Consider the following 27,301-nt stretch of genomic DNA (forward strand, 5'->3'; position numbering starts at 1 on the left):
GCGCTGGCACTGATGTCCACACCCCGCCACACAAAGCACGGCTTTGAAAAGCAGCCTTCCCCGGCAGGGGCAGGGCCAAGCAGGCAGGCTCCGCTGGGCCGGGAGGTCCTCAGGGCCGCTCAGATGTGGGGTGTCCCCGCGGGGCGGGGCGCAGCGTGGGCCCTCGGAGCGGGGAGGACGCGTGCAGACGGAAGTGGAAGCCACACGTTAGGGACCTGGGGTGGGGGGAGTGTGCTGTGGGCTGAGGGCAGGGTTTCCAGGCGCTCTGGGAGAACCGGGATGGCCAAGGCTTGTGGCAGTTGTGAGTGACATGCAGATGGCCCCCAGGAGAAGTGCGGCATTTGGGGACCAGCAGGAGGGGGGCCCCTCGTGTCAGGGGCCCCGAGAGACGGGCCCCCGGCGCAGAGAAGTGGCTGCTGGCTCGGACGGCCGGGAGCTGGTCCCGGCCGAGCGGCGGGAGGGCGCCCTCCACCCCTGCCCTGCACGGCACTGCCACTGAGCTCACGCGCCGTGTCCACGGAGGGCACGCGTGTCCACACGTGTCTGCTTCTCCGAGAACTGCCTGTTGACGTGGCCCACCAGCCTGGGAAACGCAGGTGCTGCTTCCGCCCCGGCCGTCTCCACCCGTCTCCGGAGCCACGACGCATCCTCTTCGTCCCCAAGAAAGGAGCCGGCAAGGGTGTCTGTCGCCCCTCATCCTGCTGTGACCCCACAGCCGACACAGCCCACCTGGACGGACTTCTGTGTCCACCTGATGCTTCTGATGGACCCTTGTGAGGAGGGCGGTCCCCTCCTGCCATGGACGACTTCCTTCCTGGAGCTAAATAAGGGGGCCGGGCTGGTCTTCAGGAGGATGGCCGGGCAGCCTGTCATCAGGCAGCCGTGTGGCTGTGTGTCCGGATGAGGCTGGCTGTGTGGGTGCCTGCTGGGGCCGGCCTGGCTGGGTCCTGTGCCACGGCGCAGTGGCCGTTGGAGGAGCGGACGCAGGCCAGGGGAGGCGGGGGGAAGGGTGCGCACGGCCCCCGGGGACTGACACGTCGGGGTGGCTTCCAGGCTGGGCTGCGTGGGCTGCGGGGCCTCCGGCAAGCTGCTCGCTCCCTGCGTCTGCTGCAGCCAGTGGGCAGGGCCCCTGCTCAGCCTCAGTGGGGAGGCACGCGGGCCTGGGGAGTGCCTGGCAGGGGCCCGAACAACAGCCACACGTCTGCCTCGTCTTCATCACTGCACAGCGCTGCCGTCCTCGTCACTCGCGGTCCTGCTGGGGGAGCCCCGGCCACTGACCGTGCCGCGCCCCTGGGGTTTAATGGAGGAGCAGCCGTGCAGGCCTCTGAACCGCACAGCTCCGTGTCACCCGACACTGTCACGTGGCTCTGTGTCACGTGACTGTTATGTGACTGTCACGTGGCACTATTACGTGACTCTGTGTTAAGTGACCTGTATTACGTGGCACCATTATGTGACATGTTACGTGACTGTGTCATTCCACAGTGCACAAGGTTAGTAGGAGGGGGTTTTCTCGCACTCAGAGTAAAGGGTAGCACAGGACTGACATGTGACAGGTATTATTCTAATTCATGCAATGTTCAGAACATCAGAACACCTCTAGAGGCAGGTGTCAGTCAGTAATTCACGGTAGCCGCCTCACTAATTGTTCCTGAAACGTGGGTTGGACGGGACCCGGCCGTGAAGGACAGGGCGCAGCCAGGGAACCACCCCCCTCTTCTGCGAACGCAGATCTGTCCGAGGGGCCTCTGGCCTTGCAGCACCCGAGCCTCGGTCCAGCAGAGGGAGCCGACGGCTGAGCTGAGACTCGGGCTCTGGCCAGGGCTGCAGGTTTGAGGTCGGCAGCCACTAGGAGCCTCGTGACCAGCAGGGGAAGTGTCTCGGTGCTCGGTCCTCCGCTCTGTGGGACGGGGCTGGTGGCAGCACCCACCCCTGTGATCGGCCCGAGATGAGAACTGTGTGACTTACGTAGCAGTGAGCAGCTTGGGACAACACCCGCCGCACGGGAAGGAAGTGAGAAACTGCGGCTGTTTCCCGTAGAGCACTGGGGGGATGCAGAGCAGAGACGGAGAACGTTTCCAGAACGAGGAGAAAGAGCCTCCACCCTTTCACCGTCGCACGGGAGCCTGTGGCTCCTGGGTTCACACGGGAAAGGGAAGAGTGGGTGGAAGCTGGGCCAGTGCCAGCGTGTCCCCTCGCTGCTGCCACCCCCCGGACAAGCTGGGCGAGCAGCAAGGGGCGGGGGGGGTCGGCGTGGGGAGGGGTCTTGCTGTGTGCGGTGCACGCACGCCCCCCTGACGCGCCCTGTCCCCGCAGCACATGCGAGAGGCTGCTGAGAGGCGGCAGCAGCTGGAGTTGGAGCATGAGCAGGCCCTGGCTGCTCTCAACGCCAAGCAGCAGGAGATCGACCTTCTGCAGAAGGTGAGCGGGAGGCGCGGTGCTCGGGTGGGGCGGGGGGGAAGGGGCGGAGGGAAGGGGAGGGCGGGTGGGTCTGGGACGGGTGAGGGGCGCTGGGTGCGGGCGGGCTGCTCGCCGAGGCTGGCGTCCCAGGCTGGGGGGCCCGGCCTACAGACACTCGGAGTCCTCTGTGCTCCCCGGGCTCTCTGCATCCCCCGGCCCGGCCTGTGTTGGTGTCCGAGCTGCAGACGCCGACACGAAGGGCTGACAGTCCCCGTGGTGGGGCCGTGGGGAGGACCTGGTCACTGGTGGGGTGGGGGCGGCTCCAGCGTGGGGGCGGACAGCCCCACAGCAGCAGTTAGATAAACCCTGCGGCCTCTGCCCAGGGGGCACAGGGCCCCGCTTGGAAGGGTTTGGGGGTTCTGTGCACTGCCGTTGTGGGCGGTGGGGGTGGGACGCTGGACTCGGTCCGGTGCCCATCCCAGGGCACGGCTGTGTCCGCCCTGCCAGTGCCCCACCGCGGGCCGGCGTGACATCACCGAGTCGCTCCGGTTTGCGGCCGTCACCTGGGGAGGTCGCATGCTGTGTGGAGTCTCTCCCCGCCTCCCTGCCTCAGCACCTCGTGCAGGGGTGCCCTGTGCCCCAGAGTGGGGGCCACACTCCCAGAACATGGCCTGGCACACAGCAGGGACTCCATAAGTGGGGCATGAACAAGATGCGCAAGAGCACTGAGTGAATGTGTGAGCAAGTGAATGGGTGAGTGTGTGAGTGAATGAGTGTGCGAGTGTGTGAATAAGTGTGCAAATGAGTGTGAGAATGAGTGAGTGCAAGGGAATGAGCTAGTGCAAGTGTGTGAATGAATGAGTGTGAGAATGAGTGTGTGAACGAGTGTGTGAGTGAATGAGTGTGCAAGGGAATCCGTGTGTGAATGAGTGTGTGAGTCTGAGTGAATGAGTATGTGAGTGCGAGTGAATGAGTGTGCCAGTGAATCAGTGTGTGAGTGAGTGAGCGTGTGAGTCTGAGTGAATGAGTGTGTGACTGCGAGTGAATGAGTGTGCGAGCGAGTGAGTATGAGTATGTGAGTGGACGAGCGAGCGAGCGGTCCGCCCAGCTCCCTCTGCTGATGCCGCTGACGGCCAGAAGAATGTGAGGTGAGCGGTGGCGAGGCCCGAGACGGCTAAGTAAGTGCCTGTTGAGTGAGGAAAGCGGTGCAGGTGTCGGCCAGCCCCCAGGACAACCTGTGGGTGACAGTCCCCCTGCAGCTGAGGCGCCTGAGACTGGGTCATGTGCCAGGGAACTGGTGGGCAGCCCGCAGCTGCTCTGGTGCCTCCAGCTCCCTGGTTTGCGGGGCGGGCGCGTCCTCGCCTTGCTACGGGCAGCGGCTCTCACGACTCGGGGCTCTGGGCGTCCTGGCACTTGGGACCCGCCTGCAGGGCCGCCTGGCCTCCCTGGGGGCGGGGCGCACCCCTCCCTCCACTAGGGCTGCTCCTGAGACTGGCGTCCGCACAGGCGGGGCTGCCTCACCGTCCGCGGTCCACGCTCTGCCTGCGTTCCACACGCCGCCCTCGGGTGTCTGGGGTGAGCTGTTGTGCGCAGGTGGCAGGGACCGGAGCGGCCCGCCGTGTCTGCCCACCCTGTCTGCCCGCCCTGTCTGCCCGCTGTGTCTGCCCGCCCTGTCTGCCTGCCGTGTCTGCCCGCCCTGTCTGCCCGCCGTGGTACGAGCCTCGGTCTTGCTCCCTCCCGCACCCGGCCCCGCCCCAGGGTGGGAGGTGTCCGCCAGCCTCCTCAGCTCTGCGGAGCGCGGGGGGCCCGACGTGAGGCTCTTGCAGCCGCACCTGCTGCCACGCACATCGTCCAGCTTCCGTGGAGCTGCGTTTTCAGCGCTCACGTGACCCTCGTCTGCTCCCTCCTAACCGGTGTCCACCCTCCCAGCCCAGTCCCTGCGGAGCTTGCAGGGGGCTCGCTGCTCTGAGTGGGGGCCTCTCAGCGGCGATCCGGCCGAAAGTCAAGCCGGAGGCGACAGGACGTCCATCGCCCCTGTGTGTCTCTGCCTTCCCTGCAGCCACCGGCGTGCGTGGTCGGCCTCCCCCCACACTGGCTCCCTGGGTGGCTGCCCCTTCTTTCCGCAGCCAGACCCTGAGCCTCCGTGCGTCCTGGCCCCTCTGGAGGCCACTGTGCTCAGTAGGAAACCGTGTCCGCGTGAGGGTCGCAGCTCCCCCACAAACTGGCCCCCGACAGGAGTCTTGCTTAAGCTGTCGTTTAGATTTTGCAAGAATTCAGTGCTGCCGACTCGAACGGTTAATTTTAACCACCCCTTCTTCTGATCGCCCCGCGGCCCAGCTTGTGAGCAGCCCGCGGACCCCGTCTCCCGATTTTCAGTCGAAGCTGGAAGCCAAGTCTCTCCTGCCAACTTGGCTGAGTTTTCACAGCCGCTCTGCGCGTTTCGTTGCTTTTTTTTCCACCCTGCCGCTTGAAAACCATCTCCGGCTCAACTGGCTCAGGGCTGGTGTTATTTATATATAATCCCTCTACGTTCTCTGCTGGTTTGTCTTTTTCTCCCGTTCCGTTACGTGTTGTCACTTTTGCTTCGAAAGGAACAATTTTAAGCATTTGGAGATTGAGCTGGATTCAAGAATGGTGTAATTAAATGCCTGTGTGCTATTCACTTCCCCAGCTTTTAAAAGCCTCTTTTGAAAAATGTGAGAATGGGATGATGCATATGAATGAGCGCTCCAGAAATCTCGGCCGCCTCTCACTCAGTTTGCGGTGGGGCGGGGAGGGCAGGCGCTCCCCCCTCCCTCTGACCCACGGAAGCCTGCAGGTGCGGGGCCGATGCTCCTCCGGTAACGCTCACAGGCCGAGGACGTCAGATTGCTCCCTCCTAGAGAGAGTTCTCTGTTGGAACTGAGAGTTCTCTTTGTCCTTGCGTTTCAGACTTTACTTGTTTCCTCTTAGAAAGGGGGAGAAACGTCCTTGTGGGGGAGAAACGTCCGAGTGGGAGAGAAACGTCGATGGCTTCCCTCGCACGCCCCCAGCCGGGGACCTGGCCCACAGCCCAGGCTGGCGCCCTGACTGATAATCACTCTGGTGACCTTCTGCTTTGCAGGATGACACCCAGCCAGCTGAGCCACACTGCCCGGGGCTCTTTCTTTAAATTAGAGTTATTGGGGTGGCATGGGTCAATGACATTAAGTTTCAGTGTCCAATTCCACGACACCGTCTGTATAGCACACCGCGTGCCCGCCGCCCCAAACCCAGTCCCCTCCCATCACCGTGGGTGTGACCCCTTCACCCGCTCGGCCTCCCCGACCCCCGTCGTCCCCTCTGGGGGCCACCGCCCTGCTGTCCGTGTCTGTGGTCTGTGCGCTTGTCCCGTGGGCTCCTCTGCTGCTGCCCTCAGTTCACGCCCCACGTGGGAGTGAAGTCACGTGGTCCGTGTCCTCTCCCACCTGACTCGTCCCGCTGAGCCCGACGCCCTCGGGACCCCCGTGTGGTCACAGACGGCGGTGTTTCACCTTACTGCTGACTAGCACCCCAGTGTGTATATGTCTGACATCTTTTTCGTCTGGTCGTCCATCCGAGGACACTTTGGTTGTCTCCGTGTCTTGGCCACTGTGAATAATACTGCAGCGAGCACAAGGGCACCCAGGTGTATCTCTCCAAGTAAGTGTCTTCAGAATTCCAGGCAGATGCCCCCAGAGAGAGAGATGACTGAGTCCTACAGAACTGAGAATTCTAAACATAAATCTCAATTTAACACACAAATGGCTTTGGTTTTGGATCTCATGGGGAGGCTTCTCATGGTGGCAATGTGGCTGCAGCTGCACCAAAACTCCCCTTCACTCCGGTGCAAGTCCAGTAGGCAAGGCACCTCCATCTACCGCAGAATTCCCAGGCAAAGTAAACCAGAACTAGAGTCCAAGCTGCTGCGCTCATGTACTCAGTCAGGTGAGGGCTGGATCCCCGGCCAGGTCAGGGGCTCTTCAGGTCAGGAGAAGAGGGCACAGCTGCCAGGCCGGCAAACCCGGCAGACACTTCCTGTTCTCACAGCGCCAGGACCCAGGGTCCTCGGGGACAAGGACTAATGCCGCCTTTCGGTTTCATGTGAATTTGCCGTCGGGCCGAGGCAGCAGCCAACCTGACGATGAACGTTAGTGACACTTGCAGAGTTTTCTCTTCTGTGGAGCAGACGGTTCTGCTCCAAGTACTTTGAGGGGGGTGGCGCCCTGCTGCTGGGGCCGAGCCGCCGACAGCGCGTTGCAGGCTCGGGGCGCCCACCCCAGCCTCCCCTCTCGGTCTCTGCGGTCCTGCCCAGCCTGCAGCCGTCGGGGGGTCAGGCCCGCGTGCCTGCTGTGGGAACAGACTCTCCCCTACTGAGGCTGAAGGACACCTGGGGACGTGATGGGGCCACCTGAGGCTTCGAGAGGAACCTTCCCGTTATTGTTCTGGGAGTGGGGACCGTGTGCGTGACGGTGTCTCAGGAGCAGGCTCGGGGCGCGCCACCCGCACACACGCCGGAGTCCCGTCGGCCCGTTCCTGCTGCGGGACCGGGGTGCACTTCCCGGTTTCACAGAGGGGAGCCAGCCGAAGCCCGCCCATCGTGCCCGAGAGGGAGGCACAGTGAGAGCTGGCCCAGGCTCTCGAAACTCAGGGCCTGTGACGGCGATAAGTCGACGGCTCTCTCCCTGGTAACGTGGACATCAGTCCGTTCTTTCCACTTTTCCTCCTTTAAACGTGCACTTCTCTCTCTTTGTCATCAAAAAGGCTCAGGTTGAAGCTAAGAAGCAGCATGAAGGCGCCGTGCAGCTGCTAGAGGTAAGCAGACGCGACCGCGGGCTCTTCCCCTGGGGCGGCCGGGCCGCACTTGAACTGCACGGACGCCCTTGCTCACGTTCCCCGCGTGCCCGCGGGGCACGGCCACCGGGGCCGTGCGCACGCCCTCCTGTCCCGTCGGCACGAGCGGCCCGTGCGACAGGCGCCGTCGCGATCCCTTCGTAAGGGGAGGGCGTGAGGCTCAGAGAGGTTGAGCAACTTCCCCCGGCCACACAGCCAGCATCAGGGCTGGGGCCTCAGATGTGGTCTTCTCGCCTCTGTCGGCTCCTCTCGAGCGGGGAGCGGGGGGGTGGCCGCCGTCGGCCGGGGACAGAGGGACTTTTGGTTTCTGTGTGGAGGCCCCGCCTGGTGGCAAGGTGGCTGCAGCTGCTCCAGACTGTCCTCCAGCAGAGCAGGAGCCCGCTTCCCCAAGGAGAAAGGGTGGTGGGCCGTGCCCGTGGGTGCCCTGCTGCCGAGTGTGCGGTGCGGAGTAAGTCTTCAGGGGGCTGCGCTGGTGCTGAGGGGCACGTGGCCGTGGGTGTCAGCGAGGCACTTGCAGCGTTGCAGAGAGGACGGCCCGGGGCACCCGGCAGCAGAGGCCCTCGGGCGCATGGCCCCACCGCTGTCCTCGGAGAGCGAGGCGACTGGCCCTGCTCTGCGGCCCTGGCGCTGGGGGCCGGGCAGGGAAGGGGCACCAGGCCTACCAGCGTGGGGTGGCTGCTGTGCCAGGAGCCACCATCCTCTGTCCCTGGCCCGACGCCAGCCTCCTGGGGGCAGGAGGACGGTGAGCCTGGACGGAGCCCCTGGGGTCACCCAGAGGCCTTTGCCGGCTGCATCCTCCGAGAACCACGCCCAGGTTGTGAGCGGGCCGGGCCTCCCGCCTGCGGGGACAGAGCCCGCGCAGCGCAGACCCCCAGGCACGGGCACGGCTGCAGGGCGGGCCCCTCCCTCTTCCCTCCGCCGGGCATGGCCCACCGCCTCCAGATGTGGGGTGCGGTCGCCCTCTTGGGGGTGACCTCGTCCCATCCCCGGGGAGCAGCAGCCACTTAAGACGGAGCCCTGCGCCTCTCCCGTGGCCCTGTGGGGCCTGGCCCCTCGGGAACGGGCTCCGGCGTGCTCGTCATTGACGTGAACCTGGTTTCTTGGAAGCATCCGTTAGCTAACGAGTATCTGAGGGGCGGGTGTGACGGGTGGGGGTGGGGGGAGATCGGACCTGCAGACCGCCCTCGGCCCCTCCCCTGGACGTCCCCCGGCTGCTCCGGCTGCCCACCACTCTTGAGTTTGCTCCGGCTTCTGGCTGCCGGCACAGCTGCTTTCTCCAGCGGCTGAAGCCCGCTGAGGGGAAGGTCTGTGTCACTCTGACCGTGTGCTGAGCTGCTGCTGTGACAGCCCGCTGAGGCCACGCCCCCGGGGCTGGTGGCACCGCTGGCCTGCCTGACGGGGGGTGGCGGCTGTGTCGCACTTGGGTTTGGAAAACAACAAGCAGCGCAACGTGCTGAGAATCGTGCCTTCTTCTATCCACATGTCCTTCTGTGCTTGTGTCTCGTTGCTTCGCCTAGAACACCTTGGAGAGCATGCAGGTACTCCAGGAAAGCCTGTCCCCACCCCGTGTGCTTGGTGCCGCTTCCCCGTGCATGGAGCAGCTCCCTGGGCCCGCTCAGCCCCTCTTCTTCCCACGCCGCAGCCCCCGATACAGCGGAGGGTGCGGTGGGGCGCAGAGAAGCTGCCTGCAAAGCCCTCGGGGGCCAGGCTTCCGTCTGGGCCCCGAGACATTCGGTCCGGTCCCTGGCGTGTTGAGCAGGCCCAGCGGGCCGGGGTCCCCGTGGTCTGCCCAGGCTGTGACTCCCAGGCTGGGGACGCACAGCTCGGGGAATTCCGATGACCCCAGGGAGGGGCTGCTGTGGGCCCAGCCTCGGGGCCCGGGTCATCAGAATTCCGACAGGGCGCCTGACCATCGCACCTGTGTGCCGTGTCTGCTGTGGGGCGTGTCTGTGCGTCTGTGTGGGCGGCAGGTGGTGTGGGGGCTCCGTCTGCGCTTCGCCCCTCAGCTGCAGAACCGAGTGTCGCCCCTGGTGTGGCCGACCTCAGGCAGCGGCCGGGGTGGGAAGCCGGGGTGGTGGTCCGCAGCCCTGCCGCTGCCTCCTTGGACCTGCGGACCTGCGAGAGGGAGGCGGGTGTGACGTTCAGGTGCGACAGAGCCTGGGCTGCACTGTGAACCCGAGACGCGAGCAGATGAAGGTTTCTGCTTTGTCGACGTCTCACGTCCTGGGTCCCTCAGGAGGCCTCTCCCCCCGGGGTCTGGATGGTGGTCTCTGCCCCCGCCCCTGTGGAGTGGCCTTCGCAGCCGGCACCCCCGTGTCCCTGCCGGGGCGGGGGGCGGGGTGGGGTCTCTCCTGTGCCGGGGAGTCCAGCCGGCGCCAACTTCCTCCCCCAGGGCCTCCCCATCCCTGCCTCTGCGGGCTCTGAGGGCGGCCCGGGGGTTCCGGCCCCGTGCGGAGTGGGGCTCCTCCGCCTCTGACAGCCGAGTGGAGACCCGCCATGCGGACACACCCCGACTCAGACGGCCCGGCTGTGGCGGCCAGTCCCTGGGCTGCGGCCACACAGTTTGACAGAGGCATGGATGGCAGGGAGCGAGGCAGACCTGCATCCCCGAGGTGCCGGGCCCCTGCGGGCCGCCGAGGGCAAAGCGCTGGCCTCCCCACTCCCGGGTTCTGCCCGCGGGGCCTCTGTCCTCCTCCAGGCTCCAGGGCCCCTGGTCCTGCAGGGGCCCCGGGGCTCAGGGTCTGGTCCAGCGACCTCACGGGGTTTTCCGTGTCTGCCATCGTGGCAGGCTGGAGCCAGGGCAGAGATGGGCACGTAAGAGGCTGTGAAAGGCGCCCCTTCATTGGGGATCGCCCTGAGAAAAGGTGAGGGGCCTCCGTGTCTCTGGCGAATGACGGGAGCGGGGAGCGGTGGCGTGCCCGCGCTGGGCTCCCACTGCGGTCTTGCTTTGCTGGCGGCAGGCGCCCACGCAGCCGGGAGCGTGGCGGAGCCGGGGGGCCTGAGGTCTGCACCGGCTGTGTGCCCTGGGACTCTGGGAGGCACGCCGCGCTCTCTGCGGAGGAGGGAACCGGGGCCCACCGAGAGGGGCCAAAGGCCGAGGGCACACACTCCAGAAGTGGCAGGACAGACCCCAGTCTCAGCATTGCTCCCGGTGCCTCTGTGCAACATGTGCAGACACGCATGAAGCACGTGGATGCCCGGTGGCATCTCGGCCGGTGGTCTGTAGCTCAGCGCTGTGCGGGGTGTCCGCCCCCAGCTCCCATAGGCCAGCTCCGGTAGCCTCGGGCCGCCTGGAGTCCTCTGAACCAGTGTCTGGACACAGGGCCGTCCAGAGCCCGGACCCCAGGTGCCAGCCCTGGAGTCACCCCAGGCAGGAGAGACTGGGGCAGGCGAGCTGACGGGCACAGTTTAAGTCCTTCAGCTGCCCCCGCCAGCGCCCGTCTCTCCATCCGTTGCACGCAGGAAAAAGCTGGTCACCGCACCACTGTTTCCTGGTACCGCCCTGCCAGTGAGTGCGCCTGGGGCAGCAGCGGGGACCTGCAGGTGGCAGGCGTCCTGGGGGCAGCTGCCTCACGGCTCCTCGATGGCCACCTGGAAAGATTGCCCTGGCGGGGGCCAGGCTGGGGGCTGAGCGCTGCATTCTCCCCAGGTCTGGGCTGTGCCACCAGCACCCGCTGATGCCTGGGCTCCGTGCAGAGCCCGGAACCACCCGTGCTGGGCCGGGACCTGAGTGTCTGCAGGCTTTCATGGCTCCCGTGGTTCCCGTGTGTGCCCTGGAAGGGCACGTGGCCGGCGGCCAGCCCGAGTGGGAAGCGTGGTTCCAGCAGACGCTGTTCCCGGGGGAGGCGGGGGCAGCCCTCGCCATACACAGGCACGCCCGGGGCAGGCAGACACACTCACACGTGTGCACGCGGGTACGTGCGACACCCGCGGTGCGCAGGCACGCCCCCCACCGCCCCCGCCGACCCGTGCGTCCCCCGCAGTGCAAGGTGCGGGAGCTGGAGGACAAGTGCCGGGCGCAGAGCGAGCAGTTCAGCCTGCTGTCGCGGGACCTGGAGCGGTTCCGGCAGCACGCCGGCAAGATTGACCTGCTGGGCGGCGGCCCCGGGACCTCCCTGGACGTCCCCTCGCCCCCCGGCAAGCCCTTCCCGCGGTTCATGAACGGCCTGGCCCCCTCCATCGGCTCAGGTGAGTGCCCAGGGCCCCGCCGCCTGGGCCGAGGTGGAGAGGGTGGCTGGCGACCCCCACGAGGGCCGTGCTGGCTGGGCCTGGGGGCGAGCGTGCCAGGACCCTTGGCACTTGACAGGTGTTGGCAAGGGCAACTGCGGCAGTGTGCGTGCTCGGCGCTGTTGGAGCCCCACGTGGGCCACGCAGCCGGGGGCCCGGGCGGGGCTGCAGCAGGGGTCGAGGGCAGGGCCCACGCCATCCCTCCCGCGTGGATGGAGAGACCCTGGGACGCCTCTCTGGCTGGGACAAGCGGCGTGTCAGGGACAACGCCCCTCTGCTGCCGGGCAGAAGAGCCGCGCCCTCGTCCCCGGCTGGCTCTGGGGTCCCATGAGGAGCTGCCATGCACGTGCCGTGTGCCCGCATGGTGTGGGCGCTGGGGCGGCGCCAGGGAGCAGCACACTGCCCCCGCACCCGTCAGCCCTGCAGGGCACACGCGTGTCGTGTCAGCAGCCGCCCTGGCTGCAGAGAGGCTGCTGCCCGGCTCCGTGGAGCCGCTCGGTGCTCGCTGGCTTGGACTTAGGTGGTCGTTGCTTCAGTGAGGCAGCCCCATGGCGTGACGGCCTCCGAGAGACGGGGGAGGGGCCCTAGGCGGCCGAGACCTGACTGTCATGGGACAGGGCCAGCCCGCCCGGTCTCAGAGCTGCCGGCCCCAGAGCTGCCAGCCCCGTGAGTGAGGGGGGCGGGGCTCGTGGCCGCTGGCCCCGAGAGGATGGGGCAGCATAGAGCCCCTTCGGCCCTCGGCTCTGGTTGGGGTGGTTTCAGCCACGAGCCCTGCCCCCTGGCCGCTCCGTGCCTCCTTGGGACCCCCTGGGCCCTGAGTGGCAGCAGAACCCGCCCACACTGGGGGGAGCCAAGGGGAGCCCGTCACCGAGTGTGGGCGGCGAGCTGGGGCTGCCTTGGAGGCCTGGGGGTCCAGCTCAGCGGACAAGGGCCCCCCCCGGTGCTGGCGGGGCTGCGGCTCCAGGGGCCGAGCGTCCTGTCTGCTGTGTCCTCTCCGTGGGGTCGCTCAGGTAGACTGAGTGGAGGGGGTGGGCCCTGAGCCGAGGCCAGAGACGGGGGAAGACCGCCAGGCGCTTTATCACCGCACCCCTCCCACGTCCCCTTGTCTCCGCGGTCGGGGCCAGGCCAGGAGAGCGCCTTCGGAAGCCGCACTGCCGCCGGGGACTACGTCCGGCCCCTGCCGCTGCCCGGGGACAGGCCGGAGCCGCTGTCCGTCAGGCCCACCTTCCTGTCGAGATCGGGAAGCCCGAGATGCAGACTTGAGTCAGACGTGAGTGCTGTCCCTGGAGGTGCCCACTCGGCCCCGCCCCCTGTCGGGGCGGCGGTGGCTCCCAGGAGCCCCAGCACCTGAGGCTGCAGAGCCCTGGGCGCCTGGGGGGGGCGTCCGGTGTGTCTCCCCCACAGAGTCAGCCTTGTGACCGCGTGCCATCTGTGCCTTTGACAGATGGACAATGAGCGGAACGCCAACCCCTCCAGGCAGAGGTACTTGGGGAAGGTGCACCTGTGTGTCGCCCGCTACAGGTGAGGCCACGCCCCTCCTCTCCGCCGGCCTCTGTGGGTGCAGGGCCTGGGGGCAGGTGAGGTGCGGGGTGTGGGGCCTGCGGTGAGCTGCCACTGCCCCTTCTCAGGTCCCGAGTGCAGGCTGGGCCGGGCTTCTCGGGACGAGGGTGTGGGGACAGAGAGGCGTGGCACGTCCGTCAGGACACGGGACAGGGAGGGACCCCTGCACAGGACGGGGTCGGGAGGCCCGACTCTGGCCCCACCCACCACTCAGTGAGCTCGCCACTCCAGACAGGCGGGCGCGCCGCACTGGGCTGTTACGGGTGGGAGCGAGGGCCGCTGCTGGCTCTCCTCACCGAGACTCGCTGGTGACCGAATAAAACGCGTGGCCTCGCGGTGACAGGACTGCACGGGTGTCACGGGGTCATCGTCACCTCACGGGGCCACGGGCTGCCACTGGCGACCATGAGGAATGTCACTGCTGTTTGCTCATTGAGACCTTTTCTGTTATTTCAAATTAACTAACCTTTTAATTAGAAAACCCAGACTGTGTGTCACGTGTCTTCTCTGCAAGCTGGACGGGACTTTCTAAGGTGGTGGCTCCAGTCTTTTGAGGACTGGAGGGTGCAGGCACTTGTGTTCTCCTGCTGGGGTGAGCAGAGTGCAGTGTGCATCCCGAGTCAGCACTCTGTGGAGGTGCGGCCCCAGGACCTCAAAAACGTGCACAGCTGGCCAAGAACGTGCTTCCGGGGGCCTGCCTGCAGGAAGGGAGTGTGCAAAGAAGTGTGCACGGACATCGATGCGATGCTGGTGATATTAGCCCAAAGTCAGAAGCAACATCAGTGCCCAGCGTTAGGACGTCAAAGCACGTGACTCTGTCCCCTGGAATGTTATGCGCCCGTTAAAAAGGTCACGGGGTGGGGAAAACAGGCAGGTGATAAAGCAGCGTATGGAATGTGATTATGCCTTCGCTAAACAGTATGTGTGGAAAGATGCAGGGCTGATCATCTCCCGCTTGGCTTGCCGATTTGGAGACCTGTAGCTGTGGTAGAGGTGACAGGCGTGAGCGGAGATGTCAGAATTGTCAGTGTGGCACCTGATGCAAAGACCCCAGAAGCGCAGCTCGGCCTCAGAGCCCTCTGTTTCCCGTCCGGGAGAGGGGGCCGGCCATGGCCCGGGTCTCAGCGCGCAGAGAGCAGACTCGGTGGCACGGGGCCGGCTGGGGGGCCGGAGAGGCGGCGATAAGCATCCGCAGGGCCAGGGCTGTGGTCGGCCTGCGTCGGTGCGTCCCCGAACCGGTTTCCATTTTCCCGCAGCTACAACCCCTTCGACGGCCCCAATGAGAACCCGGAGGCCGAGCTGCCGCTCACGGCGGGGAAGTACCTGTACGTGTATGGGGACATGGACGAGGACGGCTTCTACGAAGGTCAGTCAGAGCGTGGCGGTCGGTGGGTGCACGGGGCCGGCCCCCGCCGGGCGGGTCTGTCCGGGGCCTGAGAAGCAGGCCAGGTCCCCGCACGACCCCTGCTGGCCCCGGGCTCTGCTCTGACCCTCCCGCTCTCCAGAGTCCCCCGGTCGCCCTCTGGCGAATGGTCTCCCCGGCGGTCGAGTGGACGTAGTGACATCGCCACCTGGGGGGAGGCCGGGGGGACGACGAGGCCTGGGCCCGGTCGGAGCAGAGAGCAGGGCCCGGGCACGGGACCCGCTCAGCACACGTCAGTCGTCGCCCCCTCGCCCCTGCGGCCAGCGAGGCCGCCCACGCAGAGCGCCCCCGGGCACGGGCTGACCAAGCCGCCCCCGGCCCCCGGCCCCCGGCCCCGCCACAGGGCCCAGAGCAGAGAGCATGTGCCCGCCCGCCCCGGAGGGACCCGGATTCACCGGTCGCTCTGGCTCCCCTCAGGCGGGACGGCAGCGCTGAGCACTTCCCAGCCCCCGGGGGCCCTGGGCGTCCCACCCGGCAACCCCCCCTGCAGACTCGGACGAGGGGGGCAGTCCGTTCCCGGGGTCTGGGAGGTTCCCAGTACTCCCCAGCCCCCGAGCCTCTGCTCTGGCGGGCACTGGGGGCTCCCGGAGAGAGAATGCAGAAGTGAGACCACGGCTTGGACAGAAGGAGCCCCCGTGCCCACCCACGGCCACCAGTCCCCCCGAGGGGCGCTGCTCGGGTGGCTTTGGTCGCAAACGGACACCCTGGGGGCCTCACGGCGCCGCACACGGCGCTCTGCAGGGCAGGCCCCCCAGGTCCTGTCTGTGCGGCCCCCCCACCGGGAGCGGGAGCGGGAGCGGGCGTCCGTGCTGCGGCCTCCACACCCGCGGTCCGAGTGTGTTGTTGGCCCTGCTGGCCGGCGCTGACCCAGGGCCCGGGGACCCCAGGCTGGTCAGGGGTGGCGAGCGGCAGCAGACCCCGCCGGAGCGGGGTCATTGGGCAGACGCAGGCAGAGGGCGTGGAGGCGTCGGGTGCCATGGAGACGCCTGACGGAGGGCGGGGCGCTGGGCCAGGGCACTGTGGGGGGCGGCATCTGGGTGGGCTCCCGGCGGGCCCCGAGAGCTGGGCGGGCGGTCACTCTGTCCTGCATCCGGCAGGGGAGCTCCCGGACGGGCAGCGGGGCCTGGTGCCCTCCAACTTCGTGGATTTTGTCCAGGACAGCGAGTCCCGATTAAGTGCCCTGGGGACCGAGCTGGGCCGGAACCTCATCAACCACGCCGGCCTGGGCCTGGACGGGGAGAGCATCCTGGACCTGAACTCGCCCACGCCCCTGGACGCGGGCGTCCCCGACGACGGCGTGGGGACGCTGGACGTGAACATCGACGACGTCGGAGAAGACATCGTGCCTTACCCCCGGAAAATCACCCTCATCAAGCAACTCGCCAGAAGTGTCATTGTGGGCTGGGAGCCCCCGGCCGTGCCGCCGGGCTGGGGCGCCGTGGGCGGCTACACCGTGCTGGTGGACCAGGAGCCGCGCCTGCGCCTCCCGCTCGCGGGCAGGACTAAGGCCCTCATCGAGAAGCTGAACGTGGCGGCCTGCACCCACCGCGTGTCCGTGCAGTGCGTGACGAGCCGGGGCAGCTCGGACCAGCTGCGCTGCACGCTGCTCGTGGGCAAGGACGTGGTGGTGGCCCCCTCCCAGCTGAGGGTGGACGGCATCACCCAGGTCTCCGCCCGGCTCTCCTGGCTGCCCACCAACAGCAACTACAGCCACGTCATCTTCCTCAACGAGGACGAGCTGGACGTGGTCCAGGCGGCCCGGTACCAGTACCAGTTCCTCAGCCTCAGGCCCAACACGGCCTACAAGGTCAAGGTCCTGGCCAGGCCCCACCAGATGCCGTGGCAGCTGCCCCTGGAGCAGAGGGAGAAGAAGGAGGCCTTCGTGGAGTTCTCCACGCTGCCCGCAGGTGAGCCCGCCCTCCCGGGGTCCCCCACGCGGGACTCGGGGCCGGGGGCGCGGGGGGCGCAGAGGGGGACAGCCCACGTCACCCGTGAAGCACAGGGTGTCTGTGTCTGTGGGTGTGGGTGTGGGTGCGGGGGCGGGGGCGGGGGCGGGGGCGAGACTCAGGGCAGAATGCGGCTGGGTTTAGGGCGGCGGTGGTGTTTCTTTGCACCCTCGCCTGGCCCAGGGGCTCGTCCTGTGAAGGACGGGCGGGGTGACACCTTCCCAGGGTACAGCTGGCCCCGCCCCCCCCCCCCCGCCCCTCCCAGCCCTGCCGCTGCGCGGTTTGCGCCCCAGCGCCCACACTCGTCCTCGCCGTGGGACGTCTCCTTCTGTGAACCGCACACCCGGACGCGTTTGTGCACAAGGCGCGAGCTCCTCTGGGGACGCAGTTCAGGTCCCGGGCACCTGCGCCGAGTGGCCCCGTCTCCTCCTGCGTCCTCGGCTGTAGCTGGAGGAGGGGTGACTCCCACCCCCCTTACGCCAGAGAGCTGTGGACGGTGGTACGGACGGGCCTGCTGGGTCCACCCGCTGTCCGGTTTATTCCAGTTTATCCCACTCGCTGTTGTCTGTCCCGTGAGCCCCGGTCCCGGCGGGGAGCCTGAGCTCTGGGGGGCGCCACTGCCTGGGAGCAGAGCAGGGGTTTCTCAGGGACCCTGGAGGCGTGCGCCGTGTCCTGGGGCCTTCCTCCGCCCCCTCGGCCCCTCGGCACCCCTCGTTCCTCGGGAGTTCTGCCGACACTTCGGGATCCCCACCAGACCCAAGGCCGGCTGCGGGGCCCTGCGCGGGCGCAGACAGGACTCGGGGGAGGGGGTGGAGGCGTCGCGTGGGAACTGGCTCAGGAACGGTCCGGTCGTGCCTGTTGCATGAGGGTTTCATTCCGCGGGGGTGACCCTGACTGTGGGGTCGGGAGGCCCCTCAACTTCGGTGCCCGTGGGGAGCCCTGTGCGCGGTGCTGGGGACAGAAACGGGGCGAGCACGCAGGGCGGCGTGGGCACAGAGGGCAGCCGTGGCACGCCCGGGGGACCGTCAGGAGGGGCTGCCTGCGGAGGGGGGTGCGGGGCCCAGGACGGGTGGGGCGTGTCCCCCGGGTCGGCTCCCCGGCGTTGCGTGTCCCAGGCCGTCCGAGCTGCTGCGACACAACTGCCCCAACCAGGCGGCTGGGAGGGCGAGCGTCTCCCTCCTGCAGCTGTGGAGGCTGCAAGGTCAAGGTCAAGGTGCCGGCAGACCCCGAGTCTGGGGAGGCCCCTGCTGGGCCCACGGGCGGAGAGTCTGTGCAGAGCCGATGCCCAGGTTCCCGTGCTGCCGCTGACACCCTTCTCCTCCGCCTCCCGTGAGGCCACAGCCCGGGCGACCCGCCAGCCAGGCTGCGTCACCCCAAGAGAGAGACGGGGAGGGGGGGGCATGTGGCCCCCCGGCCCCACACTCCCACTCGCGTCTCTCCCCCGCGCCCGGGATCCCTTTCTCGTCATTCATTCCCCTTCGTCGGAGTGGGGCTGACGCCCCCAGCCCGTGAGTTCCAGGCGCACAGCGGAGTGGTCCCACGGCGACAGACCTCCCCAAGCCATCACGGCGACGTGTCCGTGGCTGTCTGTCCCCTGCAGAGTCGTTGAGCCTCCATGGACGTACCCTGCTCCCCCGGCGCAGCCGGGGCTGACCCGCGCGGCGACCGGGAGTCTGCGCCTCCTGCGAGCGACCCCCTCTGCTGTGCCCCCCCCCCCCCCCGGCACAGGGGCAGCTCACCTGCCTTCTGTCCTCAGGCCCTCCGGCTCCCCCCCAAGATGTCACGGTCCACGCAGGGGCCACACCAGGGACCGTCCACGTCTCCTGGAAGCCGCCGGCCCTGACCGCCACCGGGCTGTCCAATGGGGCCAACGTCACGGGCTACGGCGTGTACGCGAACGGGCAGAGGGTGAGTCGTCGGGCAGGAGGCTCACCCGGGCACCTGACACCAATGCCGTGGGGCGGTGACCGGGGGAGCGCCCCTGCCCCCTCCCCCACCAGCACTTGCCCAGCGCCTGCCCCCTGGCCGCCCCACGGCGCCGCAGACCGCCGAGCGCCCCCAGTCCCCTCTGCCCTGCTTTCTGGAGCCCCCGCCTGCCTCCCGTCGGTCACCTGCTCTGCCCCGTCTCGTTCTCCTGCCCCAGGGCTGAAAGTCCCCCGATAGCGGGGCCCCTCGACAGAGGGCAGGCTTGCAAACCCCCAGACCGACTCTTGGACAGATGGAGCCCGGGCTCCTTGGGAACACGGCGTGTGGCTGGGCCTGGACCCCAGTGTCTGGCGCGGGACGCCTGTGGCCTCCACCCCGCGCTCGTCCCGGCGCGTGAACTGGCCAGGGCTGGCTTGGGGGCGGGAGTTCCCGCCTGTCCTCCTTCCTCCCGCCCTGGTCCCCCCCGGGAGCCAGGGCTGACCGGCCAGCAGGTGTGGGTGTCTGAGCTGCCTCGGGCTCCCCCTGTGAGCTCCTCCGGCTCCCCCCGTGAGCACAGGCCCCATGGGCCGCGTGGCCGTCTCTGCTCGCCTACCAGGCGGGCCCCGCCCTGTCTCCACTGGAGAGGGAGCCAGCCTGACCGCAGCCTGGTGTCCCCCCCGCCCTGCTTTGACTGTCACGACCTTGTGTCCTGACCGCCCTCTCTGCCCCCCTGCATCTGCCTCTGAACTGGGCCTGGACACGGGGGCCTTCTCTCCCACGGGCTGCATCGGCCCGCTGACCCTCCGGCAGCCGGGGGTCCTGGCACCTCCCTGCCGGGCCCCCTGTCTGAGACTCGGGGGGTGTCCAGGCTGCCCATAGGTGGGCCCCAGCTGCCGGGCCCGAGGCGGTCTGAGGCGGGCCCCTTTCAGGGCTGCAGGGGTGGCGCTGGCCGGGCCGGCCGCCTGCGAGTGGGCTTCCTCTGTGGCAGGTGGCCGAGGTCATCGCCCCCATGGCGGACGGCACGGCCGTGGAGCTGGTGCGGCTGCGGAGCCTGGACGCCAAGGGAGTGACCGTGCGGACCCTCTCTGCCCAGGGCGAGTCCGTGGACTCCGCCCTTGCCGCCGTCCCCCCCGACCTCCTGGTGCCTCCAGCCCCCCCAAGAACTGCTCCCACACCGAAGCCATTAGCAAGTGCCGGAGTCCCCGATACCAAAGATGACCGCCTGGGCCCCTGCGTCAAGGTGGACGAGGCCTGGGAGCAGGGCCGGGCGCCCCCCCACGGGCACGGGCTGGAGCCCCCTGGCCTGCAGGGGGGGCGGTCGCCTTCGCCCAGCCGGACCCTCCCGCAGCCCCAGGGGGCCCCCGTGTCCACCTCCGTCGCCAAGGCCATGGCCCGGGAAGCCGCACAGAGAGTGGCCGAGAGCAGCAGGGTAAGACTGGTTCCCGCGCGGGTCCTGCCCCCCCGCCCCCCTCACCCCCGGCCCCCGGGATGGGGCGTGTGTGCCCTCCAGTCCTCCCCTGAGGCCTGACCCCGACGGAACCCGTGTTTGCACCGTGGGGACGTGGGCCTGGGTGACCGGAGCCAGCGGTTGTCCACCGGCCCGGCTTGGAGGACGGCGGCGGCCAGCCCCCAGCCCGGCTGTGGTGTGTCCTGGGCGTCAGTCAGCCTGGGGACCTGGCCTCCCGCCGGGGCCCCTCCTGGCCCTGCGCACGTCCAGGTTCTTGCTGTGTGCGTGCGAGGCATACACACAGGCAGACGTGTTTGCACACATGCGCGTGTGGCACAGAAATCCACTCGTGCCTTTGCGTGGCGTCACCGGGAACAGTCTGGGCCGCAGGGCAGGGAGCGTGTGCAGTGAGGGGGCACAGGTCAGAAACCCCCGCGAGGCCGGCTGCCCTCCTCTCCTCGGGCTTGGGGCTGAGCAGCACCCGGCGCCCGTCCTGCCCGGGCTCAGCCCGTCTCCCCCCGTGGGCGCCCTGGTGTCCGTTGGGTGGTCAGCGCCCTGGCAGAGGCAGCGGGCTCAGCGGTCCCCCTGCCCCCCTGTCGGGTCTCCAGGATGGCGACCCCTGGCAGCACCTTCTGTGAGTGCCGGTGCCTGGAGACCCCCACTTCCCGAGAGTCCCAGGGCCTGCAGGCTGGGCAGGGGCCCCAGGAGGTCAGGCTGAGAGGCAGGCTGGTCACCTCCAGGGGTCCCAGTGGGGCGACTGGTGGGCCTCCTGAGCGACGGCGGGCCAGCTGTGAGGCGAGGCCTCCCGGCTTGTGTGGTATCTGCCTCAGACTACGGACACGCTTCAGAGTCTGTGTGCGTGTCCTGGCCGCACCCTGCCCTGCCAGCTCACGGGGCCGAGGCCCGGACGACCACAGAGCTCCGAGCTCCGGCGATGCGCCATGGGCAGGAAGGCCTGGCGGGTGGCACTGCCCCTCCCTATCGGGCGGCAGCCCGGAGACCCTGCCCAGGACCCCAGGGGCCGGTCAGAGGCAGAGCCGGGCGAAGGGGAGGGCTGCACACAGAAGGCCTGGGGGCCAGGCCACCCCTTCCCTCCGCTGGCCCCGTGCCGATGCCTCGCCCACCCACGTCCGTCCTCTCCTTCCAAGCTAGAGAAAAGGAGCGTCTTCCTGGAGAGGGGCGGCCCGTATGCCAACTCAGATGAGGAGGACGGGGACGAGTGTCCAGATGTCAGGCGGAGGGGTGCCTCGGTGGACGACTTCCTGAAGGGCTCCGAGCTCGGCAAGCCGGTGAGTGCCGGGCTGGCAGCTGTGGGGTGGGGGGGCAGCTCCCGGCATCAGCGCCCCACATGGGCCTCTGGCGGTCAGCATGGCCCCTGGCCCCAAGGAGGGGTGGGCGGTGCGGGGCCTCGTGACGACCAGCCGAGTGGGCGTGCGAAGGCTGGAGTCAGCGACGCCTGGGCACGGGGACCTCGTCTCGGGACAGTTTCAGAAGCCTGGACGGGAGGCCCCCACGCTGACCCCCCCGCTGGCACCTGGTCACGGGGCAGTTTTGTGGGTCAGGTGACCAGTGGGCTCGGCTCAGGCAAAGCCTGCCATCTGTCGCTGCGCTTTCGTGAGCCGAGCGGACGTTCGCTGGGCATCGTGGGAGGTCCAGGCAGAGGACCGCCGGCACCCCGTGCCCGAGCGGCAGAGCGTCCGGACGAGGCTCATGCACAGCAGGCCCGGCCCGCGGCTGTGTCTGCAGGTCCAGCCAGGCCTCTCCCCCTGGCGCCAAGACTGATGCGGGGCCACAGGGGGCAGAGCCTTCGGGTCCTGGCACTGGGGGTGTCAGAGCTTGCACACACCCAGCACCCTCTACACACACACACACACGCACACACACACACACGCACACTCGCCCCCACGACAGGGCGGTGTCAGGGCCTCAGCAGGCAGGGCCACGCCCTGGCTCTGCCGCTGCCGTCGGAGCTGCAGGCACCCCCCCCCGACTTCCACAGACGTCAGCTTCTTTCTCCGCGGGATGGCGTTGACGCTCGGGGCACTCACTGTCACACGGGGACAGAACGCCCCGCTGCAGCGGCTCAGGTAACACGGACACGGAGTCACCCCCCGCCACGGGGGTCTCCGGTAGGAGGCTCCAAGGTCCATTCAGCAGCTCAGCTGTGTCCGGGCTCTGGGTCCTGAACCCTCCGTTCTGTTGCCTATTCTCATGGTTACAAAGTGGCTGCTATAGCTCCAGTAATCACACCCCCACAGGACAGCATCCCAAGAAGGAAGGAAGGGACGTCTGGAAGAGGAGGGGCTTTTTCCTCTGCACTTCCCTGTTAATGGGGAGGAAAATAGGTTCCAGAATCTCTGTCAGACATCCCGATGGGCAGCCAGGGGCACGTGCCCACGCCTCCGATTCATAAGGTTCCTACGAGTGGCTCGTGGGCGTCCTATCTGGCAAACATCCGACAACCTGCTCCGTCCCGGGGTGCACTGCCAACTCAGCACTGGGCTTGAACCACGTGAGGCTGCTCCCCTGCAGGGAGTTCACGCCCGTGGGCCTCCGCAGACCTCACCGCAGCCGCCTGGTCTCTGAGAGTCCGCCCACCGAGAGCCCCTTCACTTCCGCGCCGTCTGCTCGGAGCCTTGTTGGGGGAAGCAGGGCCGGAGCAGCTCGGAAGCTGATGCAGCAAACTGCGCCAACCCAGGACTTTCCAGGCCGCCTCTCTCGGCACGGGGCAGGTGGGGCCTTCTGGAACCTTCCACCGGGAGCGCTCACACTGCCTCTTGCCCCGCAGGCCGTCTTTGTCAAGGGCAGTCATTGAAAGGGCGGTGTTTTCAACCACGCGTCTCTCAGGTGCCGTTAGACACACCTGTCTGGTCACCCGTCAGGGACACGGGACGCGTCCTCAGCCCCCACCGTCGAGCAGACAGTGTGACCTCGGTGCTCTGTGCTCGTGCACCCCAGAGTGTCGGCGTGCGGCTCAGCCGTTGCTGCTTCACTCACTTTCCTAAGTGCTCAGGGGTCTCGGGGGCTGAGACCACGGCTGTCCCTCCCTGGGCCGCCCTGCCGGGCTGCTGGCCTCGGGGCCTGCATGTTACCAAGGACTCTTCACGTCACAGGGGCTTTTCTGTGACACTGCTGACACTCTGCGCAGGCTCTGCTCAGGGGCACGGGCCCTGCTGGTGCCGGTGACAAGCTGGGCACACAGTGAGCACAGCCTCACAGGGCTGCTGATCCTGCCCAACCACGCTGTTCTCCAGACAGCCCCGTGTGTGTGTGCGTGTGTGTGCATGCATGTGCATGTGTGTGCATGCGTGCGTGCGTGTGCATTTCAGACCACATGCCGCTATTTGGAGTCTCAAACTCCCTGATGGGGTGCAGAGATGCCCACATCCCCACAACCGCACCCCTCCCATGACTGGGCCCCAGCCTGCCGGCCCCTGGGCGTGCACCCTCCGGCTTGTGCCTCTGTCCAGCCGCCAAGCTGGAGATGCTGGAGGCACCGGAAGGCGATGCTTTCCGGCCTCGGAGGTGGGCTGCCGCGAGCCCGTTCCCGTCAGGGTGCGGGGTGGGAGGCCTGGTCCGGCCGTCCCCCAACCGCCCCGTCAGCATGGAGCACGGGGTCCCGGGGCCCCGCGTGCAGACTGCTGCCACATCTGTGAGCTCGCGAGCCAGCAGAGAGGGGCGGGCGCCAAGGACAGCCTCGTGGGGCTGCTCACTTCGAGAGGATGCTCATCCGTGCCCCCTTGCCGCCCCCAGCCCCACTGTTGCCATGGAGACGAGTACCACACGGAGAGCAGCCGCGGCTCTGACCTCTCGGACATCATGGAGGAGGACGAGGAGGAGCTGTGTTCGGAGATGCAGCTGGAGGGCGGGGGCCGGCGGCGGCCCAGCGGCACGTCCCACAATGCCCTCAAGGTCAGTGGCCGGGCGCCAGCCCCTCTGTCCTGTGCTCTGCTGGGGCTGCAGGGCCGGCTCTGGAGGGGCCCTGCCCTGCTCCCAGAAGCCCGTGCATTGGATTGGTTTCTTTCTCACCCTTGACTCTGCACCCAGGAACTCCCTGGCCTCCTTTTCAGTCTGTCCTCTTTGCTGAAGAGCCTAGAACAAGGGTTTGGGAGGCCCATTTGGCACCCTCCTGGGGGCACCCAGCTCCACACTGGGAATCAGATGGGGGGGGACCAGACAAGGAGGCCCCCAAGGTCCATACCCAGAGAAGCAGCAGCCAGGAGAGCAGGGTTGGCCTGCATCCCAGCGGGGGGTCGGGGACCAGAGGGGCCGGCTGGGGGGCTGTGGGAAGAATCAGTGACTGAGCTGCACCTTGCGAAGGGCGGGCGGGATGGCCGTCCTGGGGGACAGTGGGGTCAGACACCACCTCCCCCCCACCAGAGATGGGGCATCCTCAGCATCCCCCTCTGGTGTGGCTGCCAGCGGGGGGGTTTGACCGGAGGTCGTGTGCATGGACACCGTGCCCAGGAAGAGGCTGGCCCCCATGTGTCCCCCAGCCCTGTCTGGGGAGCTGTCCACCTCTCTGCTGGCTGCTCTGGCCCGGGCGTTCATTCACTGCCCAGGGCCGTGTGGGCTGGTCACCCCTGTGTGGCCCACCCCCAGCCTGGGGGTGCAAGGATGGATGTGACCCCTGCCCTCTTGCCCTTCCCAACCTGGTGGGGGAGACGGACAAAGGGCTGGGCCACTGGTAGGATCGCGGTGGGTGTTTGGGGTGGAAAGGCTCTGGAGAGGAGACCCAGGCTGGGGGAGGAGGCTGGCCGCAGCGTTTCTCTGGGACTCGGAGTCGTGTGTTTGGAAGGGTGGGCGGGAGGCCACGCCCCAGTCTGCTGGTGGCCGGCCAGCACCTCCTGGCACGGAAAGACTGTCTGACCGCCTCCTGCAAGGGCCTCACTGAGGGACATGCGGGGCCCCCAGGCAAACCGCGCACGGTTGCAGCTCCTGCTCCTCCCACCGGCCCCTCGCCCTGTGCCCGCCAGCTCCCCCCGCGTCACCCCGTCCGGCGGGCTCAGGGGACTTTCTGGTCGCAGGAAGGCCCCACGCCGCCGCTCGAGGGTCTAGCCCGCTCTCCCCGGGACGCCCCACGCTCACAGCTGGGCCAGACATGGCGTGTACGGGTGTCCCCGCCACCCACGGTGCTGCTCCTTTGGGTGGAGGGAGCGCCTGGGGCGGCACGCCCTGGGAACTGCGGGGCAGAGACGTGCAAGGTCACTCCCCTCCCGGGGAGGGGCCCCAGAGGGCAAGCAAGTCGTTAGGACCCCCTAAGGCCACGTGGGCATGGTGTGTCCCACAGACACGGCCCCACCCCCCTTGGGGCATCACCAGGGGCAGGAAGTGGGGCCGCGGGCGGGAAGGCAGCGGGGCTGCCAACGCTGGCGGGGCCGGTTTAGTCTGTCCACGGTGCTCTTGTAGCTTAGGAATTAGATGTCTTGGCTGATCTGGGTTTCTAGCTGCTTCTAGAAATTCCGGGACAGGGTTTGGGACCTGCTGCCCTGGGCTCACCGACCTGCCGCCCAGCCCACCTCCCAGCACTGTGCAGGTCACCCAGCACAGTGCCTGCCGGCCCTGGGGGCTCTGGGCAGACCCCGCGCTCCGCCCCAGCTGTTCTCCCCATAACGCTCCCAGCACCGACGTCCTGTTAACAAGCAAAAGGGGTTCTCAGCAGGCAGAGTGCGTACTGTTCACCACCCACGGGCGCTCTGCAGGCCCTGGTGAACCTGCCACACCCCATGCTCATGGAGCCCGCGGGCCGGTGTGGGCGCAGGCAGGGCGTAGATGATGACGCCCCCGTGCGGTGTGCGCCCTGGGCACGAGGGGCTGGTGGGAGGACAGGCGGGCTGTGCCTGGCCTGGAGGGTCAGTCTTCCCAGAGCAGACCCCTGAGGCTCCGTCTGAGCAGCAGAGACTGAGGCCGGGCGAGCGGAGCAGGTGGGGCTGTGCAGCCCACGCCCCTGGGGGAGCCAGCACGGGGCGGGCCCTGGGCCCTCGGTGGCCAGGACACGGCTCTCCTCTCGGGGCTCAAAGTCTAGGAGGTGGAGGAGGGTCAGGCAGACCCCTCACCTTTGCAGGCACTGACGGGCGGGACTGGGGAGCAGGGGCAGGTCTCAGGGCGAGGAGAGGTGCACTGTGACCAGGTCCTGGTTTCACCCTCAGGCAGGGAGGAGGAGAGTGAGCTCGGTGCTGGGAAGCGGATGAGAGGGCAGGAGCTGGTTGTGACGCAGCTCGGTCACACCCGGCACCCGGTGGGAGCTGCCCGGAGACAGGCGCGGCAGGCGGGCAGCCAGTGCAGGTCTCCCTGGCACTGTGGGCGCAGCGGGCTCACAGAACCCACTGCGCTGGTCCAGGGGCGGCATCCTGCCTCTGCCGCCCGGCGCTCAGCAGCCCCCACCTGCTTCCCTGGTGCAGCGCACGGTCAGCCCACCCCCCGCCCCCCAGCCCCCGCCCAGCCTGGCTCCGTCCATCCGCCTGCCCTTCCGCCCGCTCTGCTCTCCTCTCAGAGCCTGGCTGGAGCCTGCCGTCCCCGCAGCACGCCCCGCCCCGGCCTCCAGGACTAACGCTGTCTGTGTTTTCTTTCCCTCCCTCGGCCCCCTCCTGCCTGCTCACGCCCTCTGTGCACGTGTCCCCTAGGAGTGCTGTGTGCATGGGACCTGTGAGGGGGCCCCCCTGGAGCAGCCCGAGCGCCCCCCGCAGGCCCCGCACGGCACCAGGCTGTGCAGTATCCCCGAGGTAGCGGAGGAGGACGCGGAGCCCCGGGAGCTCCTGCACGGACAGGGCTCGGGGTGCTCGTCCAGGGCCCAGGGGCCCAGGCCCGCCAGGCCCTGCCGGGGGCGCGGCGCCCCACAGGGCTCCTGGTTTCCTGCAACGCCCAGCGGCCCCACGGCTGGGCCCTACCCCGAGGACGTCCTTCTCGAAGACAGAGGCTGCCTGCTCAGCCGCTCGGCCACCAGGAGCCCGGACAGCGGCCTGGACTGTGGCAGCGAGGAGGAGGACCCGCGGCGGAGCTCCAGAGGCTCGGCTGCCACGGGCGGCCCCGGCCCCGGGCCCTGTCCCTGCCGGAGCCCGAGGCCCCTACTGGCCCGGCGGCGGACACTGACCCGGCAGACCAGCATCGAGGAGGACTTTGGGGAGCAGGCGGACCCCGGCGCCTTCGTCAGGAGCAGTGACGCCCGCCCGAGCTCCGACAGGCCTGCCCCCAGGACGTCCGGCTGGGACCAGCCCTCGGGCCCGGACGCCTGGAAGAAAAGCCTAAAATCGCCCCCCAGCAGGGCGGCCGCCCCACACGCACAGGCTCCTCCCCGAGTGGCGGAAGGCCCCGGGGTGTGTGCAGTGAGCCTCCACGCCTCCGCTTGCCAGACCGGCCCGTCCGCCGCCTCCATCCCCCCTGGTCTGGGTGCCCCCGGCCTCGCTGGCTGCCTGCGTCTCATGCCGCTCCGGGCTCCTGGCCCATCGCTGCCCGGCCTTTTGACTGCGCTGAGGACTTCTTGATTTCGCTCCTGAATAATGATTCCCCCACCCCCAAATCAGCGGTGATCATGGCTGCTCTGGT

The 27,301-nt window shown here is 68.1% G+C and overlaps 1 protein-coding gene across 8 annotated transcripts in view; it reads left to right on the top strand.

Annotated features, from left to right (window-relative positions):
* Positions 1-27,301, top strand: part of RIMBP2 (RIMS binding protein 2) — a 44,521-nt gene that overhangs the window by 5,677 nt on the left and 11,543 nt on the right. For 5 of the 8 annotated variants that reach the window (XM_036013820.1, XM_036013814.1, XM_036013817.1 and 2 more), the window contains 12 exons: positions 2,317-2,421; positions 7,162-7,212; positions 8,769-8,789; positions 11,235-11,439; positions 12,603-12,748; positions 12,923-12,999; positions 14,295-14,404; positions 15,559-16,368; positions 18,164-18,315; positions 19,301-19,741; positions 20,908-21,048; positions 23,513-23,671. In XM_036013820.1, coding sequence (XP_035869713.1) covers positions 2,320-2,421; positions 7,162-7,212; positions 8,769-8,789; positions 11,235-11,439; positions 12,603-12,748; positions 12,923-12,999; positions 14,295-14,404; positions 15,559-16,368; positions 18,164-18,315; positions 19,301-19,741; positions 20,908-21,048; positions 23,513-23,671 — 2,415 coding nt within the window. In that variant the 5' untranslated portion in view covers positions 2,317-2,319. The remainder of the gene's footprint in view (positions 1-2,316; positions 2,422-7,161; positions 7,213-8,768; positions 8,790-11,234; positions 11,440-12,602; positions 12,749-12,922; positions 13,000-14,294; positions 14,405-15,558; positions 16,369-18,163; positions 18,316-19,300; positions 19,742-20,907; positions 21,049-23,512; positions 23,672-27,301) is intronic. The other 3 variants (XM_036013815.1, XM_028503592.2, XM_028503593.2) reach the window with 1 other exon arrangement.

The sequence above is a fragment of the Phyllostomus discolor genome, chromosome 13 (assembly GCF_004126475.2).
Source record: "Phyllostomus discolor isolate MPI-MPIP mPhyDis1 chromosome 13, mPhyDis1.pri.v3, whole genome shotgun sequence".
Classification (NCBI taxonomy): Eukaryota; Metazoa; Chordata; class Mammalia; order Chiroptera; family Phyllostomidae; genus Phyllostomus; species Phyllostomus discolor.